General features: G+C 39.4%; 2 protein-coding genes across 7 annotated transcripts in view; one reads left to right on the plus strand and one right to left on the minus strand.

Annotated features, from left to right (window-relative positions):
• The window catches only part of cdc40 (cell division cycle 40 homolog (S. cerevisiae)), a 43,380-nt gene extending 28,045 nt beyond the window's left edge, over nucleotides 1-15,335 (minus strand). Inside the window, exons 1-7 of the mRNA XM_006626289.3 lie at nucleotides 15,122-15,335; nucleotides 14,410-14,496; nucleotides 13,974-14,103; nucleotides 12,224-12,310; nucleotides 5,070-5,209; nucleotides 2,168-2,264; nucleotides 837-976 (exon numbers count right to left, since the gene is read on the minus strand). Of these exons, the coding sequence (XP_006626352.1) occupies nucleotides 837-976; nucleotides 2,168-2,264; nucleotides 5,070-5,209; nucleotides 12,224-12,310; nucleotides 13,974-14,103; nucleotides 14,410-14,496; nucleotides 15,122-15,301 (861 nt within the window). The 5' untranslated portion in view covers nucleotides 15,302-15,335. The remainder of the gene's footprint in view (nucleotides 1-836; nucleotides 977-2,167; nucleotides 2,265-5,069; nucleotides 5,210-12,223; nucleotides 12,311-13,973; nucleotides 14,104-14,409; nucleotides 14,497-15,121) is intronic.
• An 880-nt stretch (nucleotides 15,336-16,215) lies between these two features.
• Nucleotides 16,216-21,261, plus strand: part of wasf1 (WASP family member 1) — a 75,822-nt gene continuing 70,776 nt past the window's right edge. For 2 of the 6 annotated variants that reach the window (XM_015356469.2, XM_015356461.2), the window contains exon 1: nucleotides 16,217-16,552. The gene's annotated coding sequence lies outside the window, so the exon portion shown is untranslated. Of the gene's footprint in view, nucleotides 16,553-21,261 lie in introns of all 6 variants that reach the window. The other 4 variants (XM_015356476.2, XM_015356454.2, XM_015356484.2 and 1 more) reach the window with 4 other exon arrangements.

Genomic DNA, 21,261 nt, shown 5'->3' on the forward strand with positions numbered 1-21,261 from the left:
GGGAGGAGTGCCACCTACTGGTTTACCAACACCACTCACAGAGCAACCTGGTTTTCCATGGAGGGCTCTAGTCCCAGTACTAACCAGGCTAAGCTTTGATTTGCTTCTAAGATCTGACAAGATGGGGCTAAGGCACTGCTGTTGATTGCATGATAAATAATATGAATATGTTACCAGGAAAAAAAATGTTAATTAAGTACAAAGCAAGTACTCCAATAGAATGTGTATTTTCAGAGTTTTTAAAATGTTTGTTTGTTTGAACCTTTGCACATATAATATCATTAATCTTATTTTGCTCTTTTATCGTATATTTGGTCTATAACAGAAGACAGACCTACAAAAGTTGGGAAATACAGCAGTTCCCCAGGACCCAGGCTGCTCTAAAAAATATTGTTAATAATTGCAGTATTGTGCGTTATAAAGTCATGAGGAAGGATTCAACAACCAAAACAAGTTTGATGACATTGTGATGTAACCACAATTAAATTCTGCGGCTGGGAAATTCACAATTTCAAGAACACAGAAGGCTATAAAAGAAATGAGGCCATTCAGCCTAATAAACCCATCTGGTTGCGTGATACAAGGATGTTCCTTATCTAGCCATTTCTTGAAAGGAGCCAGAGTGTCAGCTTCATCACGAGTCTATAAGTTCTAAAATACAACAATATCCTATAATATGAAACTACTGTAGGCAATAAATTGAAGGCTTTAAAAGCTTTAGTGTGTGGGTGTTCTGCATGCCTCAATGAAGAGACCTACCATGTGTTACTGCAAGGACTCTCTTCAGAAACAGATTCCTGTTAAGTGGTTAAGGCATTAAAAAGGAGCAGCCCCACCTTTGTGTGCCCAGACCAGACGTGAATCTGCTTTTTGGGTAAGTAGCATTTCTCTGGGACATCAGCAGAGCGCAGGTTGATGCCAACATCCTGGGGGACATGAAGGTATGACCTTCCCTGGTAGTCGTACATGTCTTTGACTGAAGGAACAACAAAAGAAAACAGAAAAAGGAATACACCTTCTATTACACAATATTACCATATGGATAAACGCATGTTCTATAACACTGACTGCTGTCATTTTTCTTTAATATCACAACTTTTCAAATATCTTATACAAGAGAGTTACAGAGATACAGTTATGTATGACATGGTGGCACAGAATATTCTACACGTTCCTTTGATAATTTTGTTACAAATTTCACTTCACGCGTTCAACAGGAATCACTGAAAATGAGTGAATCCTATACAAAACTATCATCGTAAAACGAAAATAGCTTTGTATTGGTTAACTGCAAGATGATCTGTAGTTTCTGTAGGTGCATGTAGGCAGAAACTACATAGATACAAGAAGGGAAGTCTCAGGGGTGCTTTCTGCAAAGCCAAGCATTAGAACTAAAATAAGAAATAAAAACTATATTAAAGACGGGAAGCTTTAAGACTATGTGCTGTAAAATTATTTTTTTAAATCATGACTTAAAGTTGTGATTTGCCTTTTTCTCAGCAGGGTCTTTTCCCTTAAGGCACATGTATCAGCTTTAAAGCTGTTCCTGGCAGTTACTAAGGCCGGCTCCTTCAGACGTCTGTAATATGTTAATTTTCAGAGGCTGCTGGTTACGTCTGACGTTTGCCTCACAGCTGCAGCCTCCCCAGGCAAAAACTAACGAGTGAGGACAGACATTCTGAACTACCTGGACTCAGTACCCAACCTCAACCACAAATGAAGGTGTACTTGTAACCCATGCTTCTCAATACCAGGTTATCCATAATCATAGAAAAACCAACAATGAATGTTTTAGCTGCTGAAGTGTATTTAGTGAAAATTTCCAAAACTAAAAATTCAGTGAGTGCAAAGCTGCTCAATTCAGCAATTTTGGCATTTTGCAAATGCATTATTTCTAACAAAAAGTCACCATTGGGTAAAGATATTGTCATCCATCATCCAGAATTATTACGCATATTTAAAATGTGTAATTTATGCCCCTGTATAAATTGCAATTATTCTCCCACCCTGACTCACCAGTCTTACAATGAAAGAAAATGTCCTCTCTGCTGTCAGCCATTCTGAACTAATGGTGTAGCAAATTCACACTGTGAGTGTGACTGCAGCCACAGATACTGTGGAATTAGCATTTGCCATGCAGGGTTGGAAGCAGGACATCCTTTCTTACCGTGAAGGATTGTCTTTTCGTCTGCAGGTGCCTCCTCCTCATGTTTGCCTTTCTTCTGTCTCTTGGCTGTTATCTCATCCAGTTCCTTCTGTTCTTCCTAAGGAAAAAAAACAACAATTGTTAGTCTTTGCATGAATAAACATTGAAAAACAGATCTTTCATTCAATTCCTTAAAATCTGCTCGATGGACTCATCTCTCCTAACATGTGAAAAACTCAACAGAAGCTCATGAGCTCTTTTCTTTCAATGCACAGGTCTATTCCCACTTTTAGAAAGGATTATTGACAGGACATCAGCCTTGCAGGACGTGTTGTACCAGCGGATATTTGCTGACTATTAACACTATTCTTTTACACATACAGTAGATGGCTTTCCTTTTTTCAAGCCCATGACCGTCCAGTTCAAATTTTAATTATCAGCTGCTTCTGAAACCAGTTTTGAATAACCTCCTATCACACACTTCATCCAACTGTCTATTTTCTTGGGAAATGTTTCTGACAGCTCTCCCCATCATGTGTGCCCATTAGAAACAGAACCTGGATCTACGCAACTTTTCCAAAATATTTCTTCACGCCATTTCCAAGCAAAAATTATTAAAAGCAAAAGTTTTATTATGTATGAAAGGAGAAATAAAGCAAGTAACTGAATAAACTTTGCCCTGAAAAGCTACTGTAAAGACTGGCAAAGGCGAGAGACTCTACCCCTGCTAACTATCTGAGGAGATAGTGCCATCCAGTGTTAGTTGCAAGAATCATTTAGACCCCAAAGGGTTTATGGTCACATTACAGGATTTGCCTTAATGAGTATATAACAAAATGTTTAAAAGGGGAAAAAACACTTAAGTATAGTTTTTAAAGTGAAGTCTCATGTAATTGTTGCATCTACAAAGACATAAAGGCAACATCTCTACAACATTTAGCCAAAATGTAATGAGATGATTAACGCAATTTTACTAATGAGCAAATACATTTTTCTTCCAAACATATTCCAAACTCTTAGATACAATGCTCAACACTTCAAAGAAAAAGCACTGGAAACAAATTTTCCCCTTTAGAATTCATTTGTGTTTTCTTTGCTCATTGTACAAGCATTTGGCCTTTGAATGTCGTCTGAAGACGAATCGCTAATAACCTGAGAAACCAACGAGAGCATGGTTGGGATTTTTGTTTCTAAATGAATTTAGCTCCTTAGTGCACGTTTTATGCTAACTGGAGCTGGCTCTTGCTCTTGCCTCTGAAGGACTGTGCATGGAAATGAGTTCTTAGAAGTGTATATATTGATCAACATGCCTGTTTCTGCTGCAACTTGGTATGGCTTCAAGATTAACAGTTCTGTAGGCACTGTCTTTTTATAAATTAAAAGCACACAGTAGACAGTTTCTTTTCCTTAGCATCTTCAGTTTGGAAGGTGCTGGATGTCACAGTCCTACAGATAAAAACAGTGAAGCTCAAATTCATAGCCTCTCAGTCACTTTTTACTGTTAACGACAGACATTTCTATCCCAACTCAAATGAAACTTGATCAGAGCCTGCGCATGAAATAAGATGGCTATGCATTTTAATTCACGTGTGTTTTCATTTACTCGTCTGCATCAAATATTCCTGCACTTCACTGGATTTTCAGACAAACGACACCCGACGAAAATCACACACAAAAACACAACTGTGTTTGTTAAACGCCTTAATAAAATACAACCTCAACTGGTTGATCATTTAAGCTGCGGCACTCTGGCAGCCGGTCTCGTTTCACTTGCGAGACACCCTTGTGACACCCCTCCCTGCTGAGCCGTTTACCATTTGACACACTGTGAACCGCACAATTTTTAAAAAGAAGTGGGAGAGGAGGCACTTCTCTTACTGAAGTCATTGCAAACCTAGCCCATGTTAAACTCCACTTGTGTATTGCTACATAACACTTTGCAGTGTCCTGTAACACTTGAATGTGCGTTGAATATTATTACTTTATTTGGCTGACGTTTATCCATATCAGTGATTCCCCATGAGGGGGATCTAAGTAATGTACTTTGTTCAAGTGTAAGCACCCTCACCTGGGATGTGAACTCACAACTCCCTGGCCAAGAGTGCAGAGCCACGCCTGTTACTTCCCATTGCACCTCCTAGTGTATTACCAGCTGACTGTAAGTGGGAGTCCCCCAACAGTGCTCTACTAATTCATCACAGTTTTCTGTCCAGTCTCATTTACAAATAGCTAGCTCTACAATCCAGGTTTCAACGAGAGACGTCTTGGCCCTGGAGCTCCACATGAGCCCAGAGAGAGAGTGCTTTTGCTGTTTGCGCTACTTGGGAGTTCTGAAAAAAAAACGTAATTTATATGGCAGAAATTAGATGTAATCACTTGTTGGCAACCACAACGAGCATCGCATTCCGAGGCTCAACAAGCAACTTACACAAAAACCATCGGGTGAGTTGGAACTTTTCACACTGCAATCCTCACACTGATAAAAGACTGAGTAGACACCAAGTGCCGACTGCAAACCAAACGTCATCAAAAACTGAAACTGCTCAGTCCCACAAGACCCCCATTATTACTGGAGAATCCTTCACAATTTCCCAGAATCTTCTACAATTCTGTGTTGAGAACTGGTTTTATTTTTCTCAGAAACTGGAACAAAATCCAAACAATTAATGAGTGACCAAACGATGACTTAAGGCAGATCCACTCCACTAATTTGACATCGAAATGTTTTGCAATAATGGAGTATGTTTTACATTTGAATTCATATACTTTTCAAAAGCTTCACATAAAAAATAGAATTATATCTGACTTCCTGTTTTAGGAAAAAAAATGGCTACAGCGACTTTTCGGTTCTGAAACATAGCGTGAAGCATTAAGAGGCACACAGTGGACCACTGTTTCATGGTTGGTGATGGGACACACTTACTTCTGATGGTTTGGCTACGTCTTTTTCATCCACGTATTTTGCCCACGGCCCCAGAAAGCCATCAATGTTGGAGGCATCGCTCCCTTTTACTTTTTTCCTCTTCTCAGTTTTCTTTGCGCCTGCCTCAAACACAGTCAATCCTGAAAACACAAAAAGAAAAACAAATCAGACAGACTCGCCTTCACATTTCGGGGATCCTGCGATCACTTTTACTACAGATTCCCTTTCACTGTTTGCACGTGCACTCTGTCATTCCCAGTGCACACTGCAGACGGTAATACAAATGACACTCTAGAGCCAAACGGAATCCCACAAGTGCTCTGTGGTACATGTACTGCTTCAGACAGATCCCACTACTCTTTTATAATTCAATCTAAAATTCAGCTCCAGACAATAACAAGCACCTGTGACACGTGGTATGAAAACAAAGGAAATGGCCATAACCAGGTGGCACTACTGTCTCATTCATAGCTGAGATTGTCAACTCCACCTGACAACAAAAACACATGTAATTTAATTATTTTTAAATCGGCTTGAGGTCTTTATCTTCTCCCTTCAAATATCATTTTGTGCGACACATGAAAACAAACAAAATAGGGATGCAGCTGTATTTCTACAACAGGGAACACACCCAGGACCGAGGAATCTAAAACTCTAGCATTAAGACTTTTTTTTTTAATTCTGTTGATACAGTTAGGAGTTGTTGAGTTTAATTTTAACACTTCATCAGGATTTACAATTAAAAGTATAAATTAATTAATTTACAAATCTGTTTAATTACAGTATGATAGTGCTGGCTGGTATTTTATGAGGTGATACAGTACATGACAGAGGTGGCTTCACAAAAACACAGCAGCAGTTTGTATTAAAATCCAAACAGAAATTTCACTCAGGTCACAAACGCCTCTGCTCATCTGAGGATACCAAATCTGAATGTAATAAATGAGGCATGTTTCAATAAAAATGTATTTATTTTAAAAAATCTTTGAAATCTGCAATATAAATAAACACAGTACGATTTTCTTTTCCAGTACTGAGGGGGAAATGAGGGATACTGGTTAATCCAGCATGTCAGTTATCACAGAGTTACACCTGTCTATCAACTGGTCTCAGAAATTTACATGAACTAAAGTAATACGGGTTCCTCAGTAAAGTAACTCAGACATTCAGTGTCATTTACGTGTCTTACCTTCGCTGGCGACCTTGGAAAGCGTCCTGCAACCTCAGAAAACAACAGGTACTAACACAACAGGAAGCACACAACAGATGCTGGATGGGTATCTGAATCTGTTTATTCATATCGAAGCATGTAATGGACACTAGTAAAACATTCTGGTATAGTACGAGATAAGACCGATCTGAAAAATCAGGTCTAGACAAAACCAGACATCCACATGGAACAAGACATAAAAGGAAACCCGAATTCAGAACACTCTAAAAAGCCCAAAGAAAACAAATGAGAGAAAGAGAGGTCATTTGGAAATAATCGTTACTTAACGCTAGCTTTTAATACATTGCTGTTACCGGTTTCAGTAATTTTATTCAGCATTTTCATTTAATGCAGATGTTCCTTGTGTTTTTTTTCCCCCTATAAAGAGCACCAAAACTGTCTTATCTGCTACAGTTCATGTAGGCCGACCTACCTCATTGTCTCTGCAAGCTGGTAGCATGTCCATAAAGCTTGGCTTTGTCCTCCTCACTAAACCTTCTTTTAAACTATTTCTTTCGTCTCTTTCCCTCAAGTTTTCCCTGTCATTCAGAAACCTTTTTTTGTCAACTCTCTTTCGTTTGCTAGGGACTGAGATTTCATGTCTGGTCCACTTCATTTTCTCCCTTCGATACTCTGTGTTCTTTCTCTGTTAAATCCATAATATTCTTCATATGAATCTGTGTATTAATAATAGATTCCATTACATGCTAGAAACGCAGAAATACTGCCCTATTCAATTTTAAATACGTTATTTAAAAATATGTAAAAAACATTAAGTAAAGATTTTAAAATAGATATCTCTAGTATTGTGCCTGTTAACAGAAATATTTAAGTATGTGTAACAGGACGGCTTCTTAAGAGTTTATCAGCTCTTGAATTACACAACTATTTATAGAGGTGGAAAAAACACTTTCTTCACAGGTTCCCACAGCTCTCGACAGACCTGTTCTTACAACTGTTGTACTAAAATACCAACTGCAAATTAAATGTAATCTAAAATCATTTTCATTTTGGCCTAAAGATGCACGAAGCACACGAGTTATGGTTGTGAAATTATTCAAACCAAATTACTTTGCATAACTTTAAAAAAATGAAAAAGAGCACGAGCTGCCCTGCTACACTCGAGCAACGTGGACAGAGCCCCAAGGACCCATGTAGCACACATATCATTCTATTTATACTACATTTAAAAGAATTTCTTTTAATCCTGCTGGAGTTGACACAGATCCTGTGGATAGAGATCTGAGCTTTTCTTTAAAAATCACCTAGTAAACTGAAGGTAGGTTAAGGACATTTTCTTTCTTAAAAGTAAGTATAATTCTTCTTGTTTTTGAAACTGTGAGAGAGTCTACTAATTTTTAATTTTAGTTGCATTTCTCTTCAGTCCCATTGCCAGTGCTTCCTGGTACAACCCAAGATAAAATCTCCTGGCACCCCACAACCCACAATTTAAAGCAATCATTCAATCATTCATTGGTGGTAGGGGAGGGGATCCCCATTACCTGTAAAGTGCTTTAAGTGGAGTGTCCAGAAAAGCGCTATATAAGTGTAAGCAATTATTATTATTATTATTATTAAAACTAACCTGCATGTCTAGGAGCTGGGAGGAAACCAAAACACTCAGCAAAAATGAAGAAACCATGCAAACTCAACACAGAAAGTCAGGAGCATAATATGTAAGAAAGTAGTGTACCCGTGGCGAATATTTTGCCAAAACCATTTCAGAGAATAATTAAAGATAAATATCAAAGTAATTACAAAAACCTCTCCCTCAGCTCCCTTCGCTGCTAGCTAAGGTTTCAGTGGGATGGACTTAGGTCATAAAATATATTTTAAAAAATGACTAAAAATTTCAATGTGATATTTTTTTACATGCATGACTATATCGTCCTTTAAAATAAATGACAATTACTGCACACAAATTACAAAAAAATTTTTGAGTACAACATTTTTGGTAAAAGTTCTGTTGTCTTGTAGAAGTTTTCCGATTGTCTGCATTAGCTATGAGGATTTTCAACTCGTTTTCATCTCTAGACCTGGAAACTGCTACGTAAAGTTGTCCATGAGCAAAAACTGGTTCCAGTAAATGCCAACTTTATTGAAAGTCTGACCTTGAGATTTGTTGATTGTGATGACAAAAGCTAAGATTATAGGAAATTGTCTTCTCTTCAAAGTAAAAGGCAAGTTAGTTTCACTGGGGGCTAAATCAATTCTCGGGATGAAAACTCTTTCTCCTGTGTTGCTTCCAGTTAAAATCTCAGCATCAATGAAATGTAAACGTAGTGTCTTCACAATCAATTTGGTTCCATTAAGCAGTCATTTTTTTCAGATTTAGATTTCTGATAAGCATCATGATAGCTCCGACTTTGTGGTTTAGTTTATGAGGAGGCATACCAGAAGGTGTTTACTCATTCAGTTGGGGAGTTCAATAGTGCTTGGATTCTCCAGAAATAAGCTGTAAGACCTTATGATTTAGCAATAAGGCATCATTGTTCTTGGGAGTTAAAATGATTTTGCTGGAGAGCTCTGAAATTGATTCTAAGCTGTTGACACCAACTTCACTCCCATTGACTGCAGCGAATTTCAATCAAAGTTTCATCAAGAACAGCACTGTTGCTTATTTGGCCATCTCCAATCGAAAGAATCCAATCATTGAAAGCTTCTTGTCCTAAAGAACACATGTTTAATGTGAGGCGTATTCCTTCTACATACCTCCATAACGGTAAGCATACTTATGACATAAGTATTAGATCCTCTTGGCACTACATTTGTTGTCTGTCGGAAGTCTCCTCCCAGCAGTAATACCTTACCACCAAATGGGCGATCATCCTTCATGACTAATTTTAACAGGAAATCGATGCATCTAAGAGGATGTGATCACATGGATGCTTCATCAATGATAAGCAAGCAAGAATTCCTTAATTTTTGAGCTTCCAATGAGTTCATCTTCATGCTGGATACAGAAGTTTCGAAGATCGGAACTGGTCATTTGAATCCAGTGTGTGCTGTGATTTCTCCTTTCAAAATGTCCTGCAATTCCAGTGGCTGCAAATGGAAGGACACTTAGACTGTTCCTTCTTAAGTACGTCATGAGTGTGCTGTACAAATAAGTTTTTCCAGATCCTCCTGTTCCATCCAAAAAAAAGAAATGACTCTCTGCTGTTCTGTTTTCGATAGCAGCTAAAATGTTTTCGAAAGCAGATCGCTGCATTTCATTAAGACATCTAATCCTTTCTACTGCCTTTTGAGCTTCTGTCCCTGTGTTGCGGTCGTGCTGGGAATTCATGATTGGTCCTGGATCTGGTAAACCAGGGGATGCACAATTGGAGGCATGAATTTTCCAAATTTCCTCAACGTCTTGCAATCCTCCATTTCTGGATATTTGCTCGGTGAAATCTCGGCCGTAATCTCTTCCCTCATATCATCCGGAAGCTGTTCCCATAAAACCAAAGGATCCCTTGGTCGATTAAAAACGCAGATCAGGGCAAACGTTTATTGAAGCTGAGCCGGCATCTGAACAGTAGCTGCTTCTCATCAACACTTGAGCCATTCTCCGTCATCGAGTAAATTCAATCGGCAAGCTGCTCCACGAAATGTTGAACAAACAACTCCATCAATTGTTCTTAAGATGACAAAACTTTGAGCTCCTCTGACATGCAGACGTTGAAGACAAAGGTAAAAACGCTCAGCATCTTTCGAACTTACCGAGTACAGTCTGTACTACAAATTGTTTTTTCCCCCCTCTCAATTTTACTACTAAATAAAACCTATTGCAAAAGGAACCAGGTCAAAAGCTTGTTTAGTCTTTGAGTTATTCAAGTTCAGAGAGCGTTCCGGACAGAGGGACATAAGCAAATTATTATATCGATTTCAAGGACCATATTTGACGTCCAGGATGCCCAGGGGGAATCTTAAATTGTTCTTGTTAATTCTTATTCTTACCTTCATACTAAGAAAAGTACTGATAAGACATTTTCACTTCACTAAGAAATGAAAATATCAATATTCATCAAAGATCATTTCTAAAAGTTAGTCAGGTAAAATTAACACACACGCCCAGCTGTATAAGCGAGATGCACTCTTCATGAAAAATAAACCCTAGTTTAAACACCCCATTCCTAATCAGCTACTGATTACTACTAGTCAAAACCCCTGACAAGCCAAAGACATCCTGAAGTACAGGCATGACATGTCCAACACAGCAAAAGCTAACATGATAATGCAAATGATGGCAGCATAATTTGAATTTAAAAATTAGTGTTGGGAAGTTTTTAGTGGGTCACCTAACTAATTTCGGAAAGATTCAGTCTCGATTTAATTATTGATTATTGTTTCCAATATTCAATTTTTGGCATTAAGTTTAATTATTTTAAATACAGAATATGTGTATTAAATACATTTTATTAATAAAAAAATATATTTATTAAAATTGCATATTATAAGATCTTCCTGACTAATTCAAATTGCACTTACAAGAATTTGCAAAGATGAGTCATGCTAGAAGACTTAATATGAGTTAATATTAGGCATATTTTTAAAATGCTAAAAGGACTAACAATCTCTTATAACTTTCTAAACCTTCTTTAAAATAATCAGCCTGTACTGTTGTTCAGAAAACCCCAAGTGCTTGGAACAACAACTCTACAGCAAAAAAAACAACGCCTTGATGCCACACAATATGCAGAACATTTCTTTTGTTAGGCGGTGGCTAATAAAGAGCAAAAAAGCAATTACTGGTGAGATTCACGAGCCCTTACAAATCACAACATGCTAACACCAAAAACCATTATGCCCAATGGCCTCAAAACTGTTTTACAGCATTTCTTGCAATCAGGCACAGTGAGCAAATTTAAAACATCCCTGCTTGCAGTGCCTGAACCCAGCCACCCTGCTGCAGACGGGCTTCAAAGCAAACTGCGCTCCTGAGGGATCAACACGAAAGAGATCAAGGCCTGACTGATAATTGCCCCTTGCTGGCTTGCCATTAAAGAGCTTACAGAGCTGGGTCATAAACACGTGTCTCACAAGTCACCTGTCCCCCCTTATCAACCGACTCTCTGAATCACAAAACATTTCAGTGGATTCAGTGAACAGTGCAATTGTGGGCACTTACGTACGGTAGCATCACTTTCCCAGGTGTAACCCCCGATTAAACATTATCAACCAGCATAATGGTTTACTCTACTACTGCAGATCTCTTTGGATTCAACTCGACAAACACATTCCACAAACAGTACAGGGACCCCATGTCCCTGCATTAATATCCCTCAAAGGAACTGCTTTGACACTGGCATGTCCAAAGTCAGAGACGTTTCTAGTGCTCTGTACAAGGCACACACAAACATTCAGGTTATTGCCGTATGTAATGAATCGGGACTTCAGCTCAGAGATTTGAGGGTATATTCTGACAAAAATAATTAACTAAGCTTTCTCTTTTTTTACCATTAACAGCGGCAAATATGATCCTTGAGTTCTTTGCCCATACACTAGAAAAAACTCTTAAGAAAAACTAACTCCAGATATGTTTGACAAAAGGAAGCACACGGCTGAATAAAACAAAACGTTCTGAGAGTTCTGAACATTTTTGCTCCAACTAAAACAGGGTCAGCTCATCCAGTTTGAAGATTATATCCTTGATGGTGCCATTAGGAAATGTAGGTGGATTTTATCCTTTACATTTTAGTCTTAGTCTTAGATTACATTAAATGGTAATTCCATGTCTCAGGGACGACTGGAATATGCACTGCTGAAACAGGCGGAAATGGCAAATCTGCACGCGATCACTTAGATTTGGCTCGGGTAACTTCAACAAGTAAAGCGTCCTTTCCGAATTCTAGAACAGTGCTGCAAACACGCTACCTACCACATTCTTGTTTTAACAGGCCAACACGCCTGACGACCAATCAAGTTTGCTGTCATGAAACCACTTGGCCTGATTACACACCTTTGTTCTTTTCAGCCTCCTCCACAGCTCCGATGAAGCTGCTGCCTGTGACTTGACTGCTGTCCACTGATGGGTCCAGAGCATACCCTGAGAAAGAAACAGCAAAGATGGGACATCAGCTTTTCGCCTCTGAACACCATGAGAACCTACACAGCAACCCAAGCCCTTCTATTTCTTCCCTTTCATTATAGTTGGGCCTTTACAATCATGCTATTGTGGTCATTTAAGATATCAACGTGATACACATTAAAAGCCCCATTTAATGTTACTTATTTTTTTTTTGTTGGATTTGGTACAAACATTACTTCAAGGAAACAAAGAAATCAAAAGTGATGTGCAATATCTGAAGCAATTTTCTACTCTAATAAGCACAGTCATCTTCATTGATCATGGCTAATGTTCTTGAAGGAAAACTAATCATCACTGCGCAACAGAACACTATGTCTTAGAAACAACAAATTTGTACCCCTTTATATGCATAAACAGAAAATTAACTTCAGGAACACGTGCTTATACATGTAAAACATTTATTTTCATGTGATGTCTGCCTACACAAATTTAGTCAGATATAGCCAATATCGAGTACTTGCTGTAGCCCCTAAAACCCTAAATGGGTCAAACTGCTATGCAACTCATGCCAGGTTTTTATGACTGTTATTAACTTATTTGGCTAAAGGTTTTATTCAAGGCAGCTAACATGCAGTTACAGAGCTGGGGTTTGTTACTGGAACAATGTATGTACTTTACCAAAGGCTACAGCACTGCTAGATAATAGCCCTCCCAAATACAGCTCAGGAAAAAAGTAATTAAAGGATCTCTCCTATAATTGTAAGCTAAAACATTTTCATTTCAGATTACTAAATACTTTTGTATTTTACAATCACAAAGTTCCATTTTAGTAGCTTAGCACTGTACCAGATGTTTTTAAGAAACGGACAAAAAAAAGAAGATCAATAATTTGTTTCTCTGGATGTGAGCTCATGCATGCATGCTGGGTGTTTGCAAATATTTGCCACTTTGTATTAAAAGATTGGATTTCTAGTTTCACGCATTTTTGAGAATTTCAGCTTGAAGGATTTCACATCAATTATATGTAGGACTGCTTAGAAAAAGAGACAAGAAAAAGCCATCACCCAGCCCTTAGTCTGCAAGTGCAGCAGCAAAGACCATTTGCAGTTTATTTTTTTATTTTCCCCATTTTGCTCTAATATTTAATGTTTTACACTGTGCTGTTTTAACATACAATATAATTCACGGGGTGGGGGGGACAATGTTACCATATTACAGTGCTTAGCATTGCTGCCTTGCAGCACTGAGGCCCCGAGTTCAACTCCTGGCCTCCTAACTGCTTGAACTTTCCATATTCATGTAGGTTTCCTCCCACAGTCCAAAGACATACTGGTAGGATCACTGCTTCTGGCAAAACTGGTACCAGTGTGAGTGTGTGAGTGTCTGTGAGCGCCCTATAACGGACTAGCTTCCTGTCCAGGGTGTATCCTGCCCAACGCCGGTTGCTAGCTGGGATTGGCTCCAGCTCCCACATGACCCTCAACGAATGAAGCCGTTAGAGAATGGGTGGATGGATAACCCTCTTAGAAAGTGCCATTTCGTTTCAATTTCTGCAGTCTCTAAAAATAAACAATGGAATGCTGCAGACTGTACTATATACTTTGTGTTGAGATGATGTACCATTCATCACAGACGTGATTTCCATTGTTCCACATTTCTACTGGCCACATCCAGAGCTTACCAAATGTGGAGAAAGTCCTTCTTTGCTGCTCAAACATGAAATCGTTGACGTGGGCAGGCTCTGCATAGCCAGACAACATGTTCCTGGGGGCCAACATCTGCTGGGTTTTAAATGGATTCACCGGACCAAACTGCAGTTAAAAACAGAACAAAATAAATCTTAGAAAAAAAAAACATGATTATAATCCACGCATTTTAAGCAATCCATCTTTGTTTGAAATCTACGGTCTTTAAACAAAGGAGGAAAGTTGTCAGAGATGCACAGAGACTTTTTCTCAGATACCTCTTGCAAAAGTAGAACCAAAATGAATTCCAAAATTAAGGCATTATACATTGGTATACTGTTACCTTGCACAAACAGCCACAGCTAGGACAATGTTAGGACACCAGTTCTGAGTTTTCATTGCAATTTAATTTGAAATTCAATTAGATCTCACCTCCGGTGCAAACATGGTGTCATATGTAGGGTTGTAAGTGACCTCCTTGAGGGAAGGATCCAAATGAGACCCCGTCTCCACATCTTCCTAAGAAAAACACAACTCAAAGTTACTCATGTTCGTCTCTATCCGCTAAGGGGAACATCTAAACGGAGATGTGCGAGACAGCATGAACTGTATTCATACTGTATTAATGCCTCACAAAGAAAATAAGCTCTCCAAAAAGCAATTTTTAACATAATAAAGACGTTTCTCATGACATTAATTAAGACTGTTACTGAAGAACCTTCTCAGAATATCTGTGATTATCAGCATGTACAAAGAAGAAAGAAAACGTCTAGGACAGAAAAGTGGCGCTCTAAGCTAACCAGGCCCCCATCACATATCGGAGTCTCCATTCTGTGACTCTAACAAAAGCTATTAGTGAACCTCTTGAAAGTGAACGTCTGTTGTTAAGAAAAACGCTGAAGCATAATCTGATCTGAGTAAAGGCCTGGTCCTGCCATCCTCACCGCAACCTCCTATGGCAAGATCGTCAGTGTGCGCTTGTATCACACGAGTACGCAAGGCTAAACACTGCACTGAAAGTTGCCACTTGCTCAAATGCCAGTACCTGCTGCCCTTTCCAAACTTTCTACAACCGCCGTTTGCCGCATCAGTCGGGGAGTCAATCCGCCGCAACTGAGAGATACTAGTGCCGCCTTTCCCTCACCTTGACTGCGACCTCCGGGGCCGAATTCAGAACCTGTATCGATGTTTTCCCAGGACCCAACGGATGGAGGTGGACAGTAGCGTCAGGGTCATTCCGGTCGGGGCTCGTTTTGCTCTCCTTTTCCGAATCAGAATCAGAATCGGAGCCGTAAGAAACGAGGGATGAGATCGCCGCCGACATCTTGTACTCGGTGTAAATATCCGGCAGTCAGGTCCTGACAGAGAACTATAAGTGAAATACGGGTACTGCCAGTTAAGAGTGGAGCGAAATACACAACGAAAGACAATTGAACACAGTCAGCGAGTTTTAACATTTCTTTTACATCACACATCAGTAACATAAAAAATAAACACTGAGGTGAAGTATTTTCAGTTTCATATATGTACCTTAAAGGACATCTATAGTTTCTTAAGCCCCATTGGCTGGTACGTTTTATTCTAAGAAACTTGTAATATAAGTTTAAATAGCGAAAAATAAAATAAGCAAAACATAACATTTTTCACCTTTTCTATAATTAGCTTACTTTAAATATAAAATATTTAAAAGTATTATTCTTTTAAATAAAGATTATGAGCTAAGCAGTTTACGAAGTAAAGCTATATTTAAATGTGTTGCGCACATTATTTCATGAGAATATGCATTTTTACTTTGCATCTGACTGTTGCCACTTTAAAATGCACGAACGTGCATTTCATTAGAAGAACTGTTTAGATTTCTAACGCGTTATATTATATTATTTTTGAGAAAGTAGGTGACAGTTAAAAAAACAAACATGGGTTCGTTGTGGTTTTATATACTTAGTGGAAGCTTATACCTTCGACCGGACAAATTTAAGAGACAGCAGAAAAAAAACAAGAGATTAATAAGGGGCGAGCAGCGCTATGTAAGCAGCAATTTAACTAAGAAAGTAGACTGAGACCTCTAGACCTGCCTCTTTTACTTTGGATTGGACACTTTATCGAAGTGGGCGCGGTTATATAAAACAGGCGAATCACGGCCGCCTTCCAAATGTGTGGTTCGGTTGCCTCCTTATTATGTTCGGTTGCACAAAATTGAGCTTCAACAATGAAAAGTGGTTGGTACCACCTCGGAAACGAGGAGGGGTTACCTTTGCTGTAATGTTAAGTATGTTCAAAAGTTTGCAGAAAGACTTCAAGCTGCGCAGATATCGTTTTATCGTAGGGACAATTTTAATAACTTCTCCGCGAAGGGTTTGACAAATACGCAATGTGTGTTATTTTATGCCGTGGCGTTCCCGTGAGCTCCCTGCGGTACCGGGCGGTTGTGCGTCGCCCCGCCGTTGTTATCCAGGCAGGATTGTTATCGCATGACAACAGAGTGGAGTGGGACTGCGAACTCGGCAGCGCGGAGCGGGCGGCTAGCTGGGCTTGCAAAATTACGGTCATGGCGAGAAAGTAACAAGAATCACAGGTACGGCGGGTTTCATTACTGCTTATCAATCGGAAAAGTGGGTTCATGTGGCTAATAAATCGTAGTGCATTTTTTTCCCCCCCACGTCGAATTGTGTGTACTGATGCACTGTTCCCATTTGGTTTTTGGTGCATGTGTTCTTTTTTTGTGTTTGGGGGACAAATTCACATTATTGGCTTCTGTGTATAATAGATCTCACTTGCTTTTGTTGCCCACAGCGCGTGGTAGGTATTTTTGTTATTGCCTTTATTAATTATTGGACGCGCGGCTCATTATAATAAAGCTACCGGGGACAGGTGTTGAATAAATTAGCGGAAACCATGAAATAATTATTAACAAGCGGGCAGTTTTCAACGCTGGCGAAAAAAAAATTTCTTTGTTGTGAATGCTAGCAGAAAACACGCGTAGTAATGTGAACGGCAGCTGCATATTCATCCTCTCTTGAAAGTTTCATTGGTTATCGTTTCGTCTTTTAAGAAATGCAGTCAATTCTTGCAGGTCACAAGATCAGGGCTGTCGTCCATTCACCCGAAAGATCGTGGTTGACAATAAATGACCTTTTCTAATTCGTGCAAGTGTGATCTAATTTCGTTAAAGATGCCGTGAGCCGCTGGCATAAAGAAATACTCCCAGTGATGCCCCTGCTTGCAACATTTCAGTTTCTTTAAAATGGGGAAAAACGTGCAGCACAAATATTAAAATGTATTAATAACGCGGAACCTTGAAAGATCGACAGTCTGTGTAAATGCATGTGAAGAAAAACAATTGCTTAATGATGTGAAGTGTCTCATCCTGTGCTGTATTGACTGCAGTGATTTTAAGCATCCCTAACTGTGTTTTTGGGAAGCGAAAGAATGTTCTTTATTTCCCTTTTCCCCAACATGATGGCACAAATCGGAAACCCGAGAGCGGTTGTCTTCATCGACTCGAAGTAATATCACTTCTTTTTATCTTATCTAGGCAGCCAGGTACTGTTCAAAACAACTGCAAACGTTACAGTTAACAATTAAGTCATAAAGATAGTAAAATAATGAACTAGGCGGCTTTATTCGGTGTGGAAATGAAAATCTTTCTCCGCTCCTGACGAGAATAACTCTTCAAATTGTTCTCGTATATACTATTTTTCAGTACAACCTTTACTAAAGGATAATTATTAATAAATATGCGGGGTTATTAGTGTCCACGTACAATCGCTTGTGTGACTTCTGTGAAAGATTTTTCAAGATTTCTTGAACATCGGAGTTTTTTTTTTTTTTTAGCGTAGATGCTTATTTGGCTTGTGGTGCATTGGCACCGAAACGATCTTGACCTGTCAAAAGTAAAGATTGCATCGTTTCTTCAGTGGTATTGTATTCGGTTATGCAGGTATTTTACATAATGCAATGCGATTTAACATTAACATCTATCGCATTCGTACATAAATACGGCGTTTTGTTACAACGTAGTCAAGGAACGATACCTGCATTCCTATTTTACCGAATCAAAGGGTCGCATTTATTTAAACCTTGTGTGTTTGTTCGATCAGCAATTGTAATTTCCCTATGTGTTCACAAAGTCCTCTGCCTTACCTGAAGATTGTTAGGATGTCAAAAGACGCCTAGTAAGGGGTTAATATCCATCCACTCTGTAATAGTTTTGTCTGGTCTCTGCGTCAGCAAATGATTAAGTCTGCTGTAGAGAATGTTACGGACTTGCATTACTGTGCTGAAGTGGGTATTTCATACTAAGGAATCTGCCTGTCGGCAGCACTCACTTGACATTTTATGACTCAATGGAATTATTTGTCAGTTTATATATCAATAATTTGTTTTGGGGGGTTGTTGGAAGACTCCGTCTGGTTGTCTCCAAACCTTGCAGTGCTGTAACTGTTCTATGGTGGTTGTGCTACAGATGTGATCAGGTACTATACACCCCACTGCAACTACTGAACGATTTTTTGAAGCATCATTTTTATAAATATTCATTAAGTGGGGAAAGAGTTCTCTGTGGATTTGCCATTTGTCGGGTTACACACAGATGTGTTGGGTACAGTGTAGGTCTCGGTGTTGTCTGGTTTGAAGTGCACAGAGCATGCTGTGGGATCAGGGTAGGATTCCTACAACATGCTAGTGATTCTTGTGAAGACAAGGTGGCTGCAGCTGCCGGGTCTGTCACTCTCCAGAAGGGACATCTGAAACCAAGAATGACATGATGCCGCTGGAGGCCAGTCTCCCCCATTAAAGGTGGCCCAAAATAATTTCTTGACCATTTTTCGTTTAATATTTAGCAGATGGAAGTGAATGGAGCAGATAACTCCATCACAGCATCAACCCCAGTCTCCTTTTTCTGTTTAAATTGGTGAATTGTCGTACACTAACATATGGAATAGATGTGTAATTACTCAAATGTGTAGGCAGTTACTTTTGAAAACTTATGATCGGTTACTTGCAGCTATACCTTTTACTAGGGTGTAGTTACTGTGTAATCCTTTACATTAGTTACTTGTAGGTTTACCCAACACCTCACAGCAAAGTAATCAGTGAATTATAGGAAGTACTTGGTGGTTACAGAGAAGCCTGCAGTCTGGGTACAGTGGCTGTGTGGTCATTTTTTAAATATGGGCTGGTATCCATCGAAATAGGTTCTAGATAAAGACAAACATCATAACTTTTCTTGCAACATACCAAGACATTTGGCAGCTATCGCTGAGCCATAGCCTTTGCAATGCCTTATTGAATGAGCCAAACACTAATTTCATGGTTAAATTTAAATGTCAGCCAGTAGACGATTCAGTGCTATTATGGTGAGTAAAAAAGCTCCCTATAATATAGCGTGTGAGAACATTTTTAAAGAATGACATAGTCCTTTTTTCAGAATAAAATGTGGAGGCTGGATATTCTTGAGGGTGTAGTTGTTTATCAAGCGATAAGATGGCAGCTCTTGTCTGAACTACGTTCCCCAGAAAGCAGTGGGTGATGACCTGCTGCCCATAGTCACCTGACCAGTTGGATTAAGACAATTGGTCAGATGATGATTTAAAAAATGGGAATCAGAGGCTTCCGGTGGTCAGTATGCCTGTGGTCAGCGCTCTCCTCTCAGACAGCAGATCCTCTGCTATGCACCTGCGCCACAGAGAATGGGAAGCAACCAGCCATGTGATAGTGAAGCCTGGGACTTATGAGTCAGGATTTTGAGTCTGAAGTTGTTGGGGAGCTGCACCGGGGTGCTTTTGCGTGTTCTTTTGCAGTCGGGGTTAATTATGCTCTGAAAAGGAGAAGTAAGAAATGCAGCATTTTAGCCGTTGAGCCTTCTTCAAAGTGTGAAATGTGAGTTGGAAGTGTTTGTTTTTGAAAGAATCTCTGAGGGAGATTTGTTTTGGAGCTAATGAACAGGTCTGCTCCCTGCCTGTACAGGAAAGGGACAGAAGAAGTTTAGCTGGAGCTTAAATAAGAGCTGGACTGTTGTTTTGTGGGTTTGTGTTATTCCCACACTGAATGCCACGTATGGTCATTTGAGGGTTTTTTTTCCCCTTGAACTGTAGAATAAAGAGCACTGGTTGTTTTTACCTTACCACAGTGTGAGTCTGTTTTCTTCTGCCTATTTTAAATATACTGTTATGGCAAGCTACCCCTGGGTGTGTCACAATATTATTACTCATGTGCCTGGAGTTTTAAATCGCCATCTCGCATCGCATAAACAAAATATAGAAGTGTGTCCTTTTTATCACGCAGCACGACGAGCAAGATACTTCCTTTGTTTGCAAGGATAGTGAAGCATGTTCAGATGGCAGATAGGCTTTTGGGAAGGACAAGTGACACACCAGCCATGGGAGCAAAGGATGTTAAAGATAGCTTAACCCAAGACCAATTATACATTGTACTCTCACTGTTTTTTGGAATGGGTTCGATCAGCATTTTGTTCAAAGATGCTGTGAAATGTGCTGTATGTGTGTAGTACAAAAGCCAGACACTGTGGGGAAGTGCACAGTGAGAAAGTCCAGCAGGTGCAAGGGATTTCTGGAGTCCTCAGAAATCATTTTGTGCCCCTGACATGATTGTCTATTGTAACAAGCATTTATGAAGACATTCAGTGATTGGTTTTGAGTTACTGTTCAGTAAGTGTGTGGAACAGGCATGCTGAGAGGTATTTTTCTCGATTTTAAGTGGAGGAGAATTTGTAACTTTGTATGCGGTGATTCATCCTTGGATCATTGTTGAACGGCTGTTATAGCTAGTTCCATAGCGTTGACTGTTTTTTTTTTTCCTTGCACTGTGGAACCCTACAGTAACAGTCAACAATTTGAATAAACCACTATATATATGTTGTTGTTGTACACATTGATCCACCTAGAAATGGTGGTAATTTGTGCAAGTGCCTCACAGTGGCGTCAGCAAGTCTATCCTTGTCCATGGGACGAGTAATAGGTTTATTCCATGCTGAAAAGAGAAGAAAGAAAACAACAGCCTTCTTCAGGTGTGAGGGCTCCACACTTGCTCACACCTGAAGAAGGCTGTTGTTTTCTTTTTTCTCTTTTCAGCTTGGAATAAACCTATTACTTGTTCCTTGGAGCCTACGCATTCTGACGCAGCTACCCAACTGATCTACTTTTCCTTGTCCGTGCCTGGTTTCTCCACATAGACCAGATAAATACCTTGGGATCTATGGGCACTTGTGTGCCCTGTCCTTCCAAGACGCAATCCCACTTTATCCCCTGTGCCTGCCTGATCTGG

This window comes from Lepisosteus oculatus, chromosome 2, assembly GCF_040954835.1.
Source record: "Lepisosteus oculatus isolate fLepOcu1 chromosome 2, fLepOcu1.hap2, whole genome shotgun sequence".
NCBI classification, from domain to species: Eukaryota; Metazoa; Chordata; class Actinopteri; order Semionotiformes; family Lepisosteidae; genus Lepisosteus; species Lepisosteus oculatus.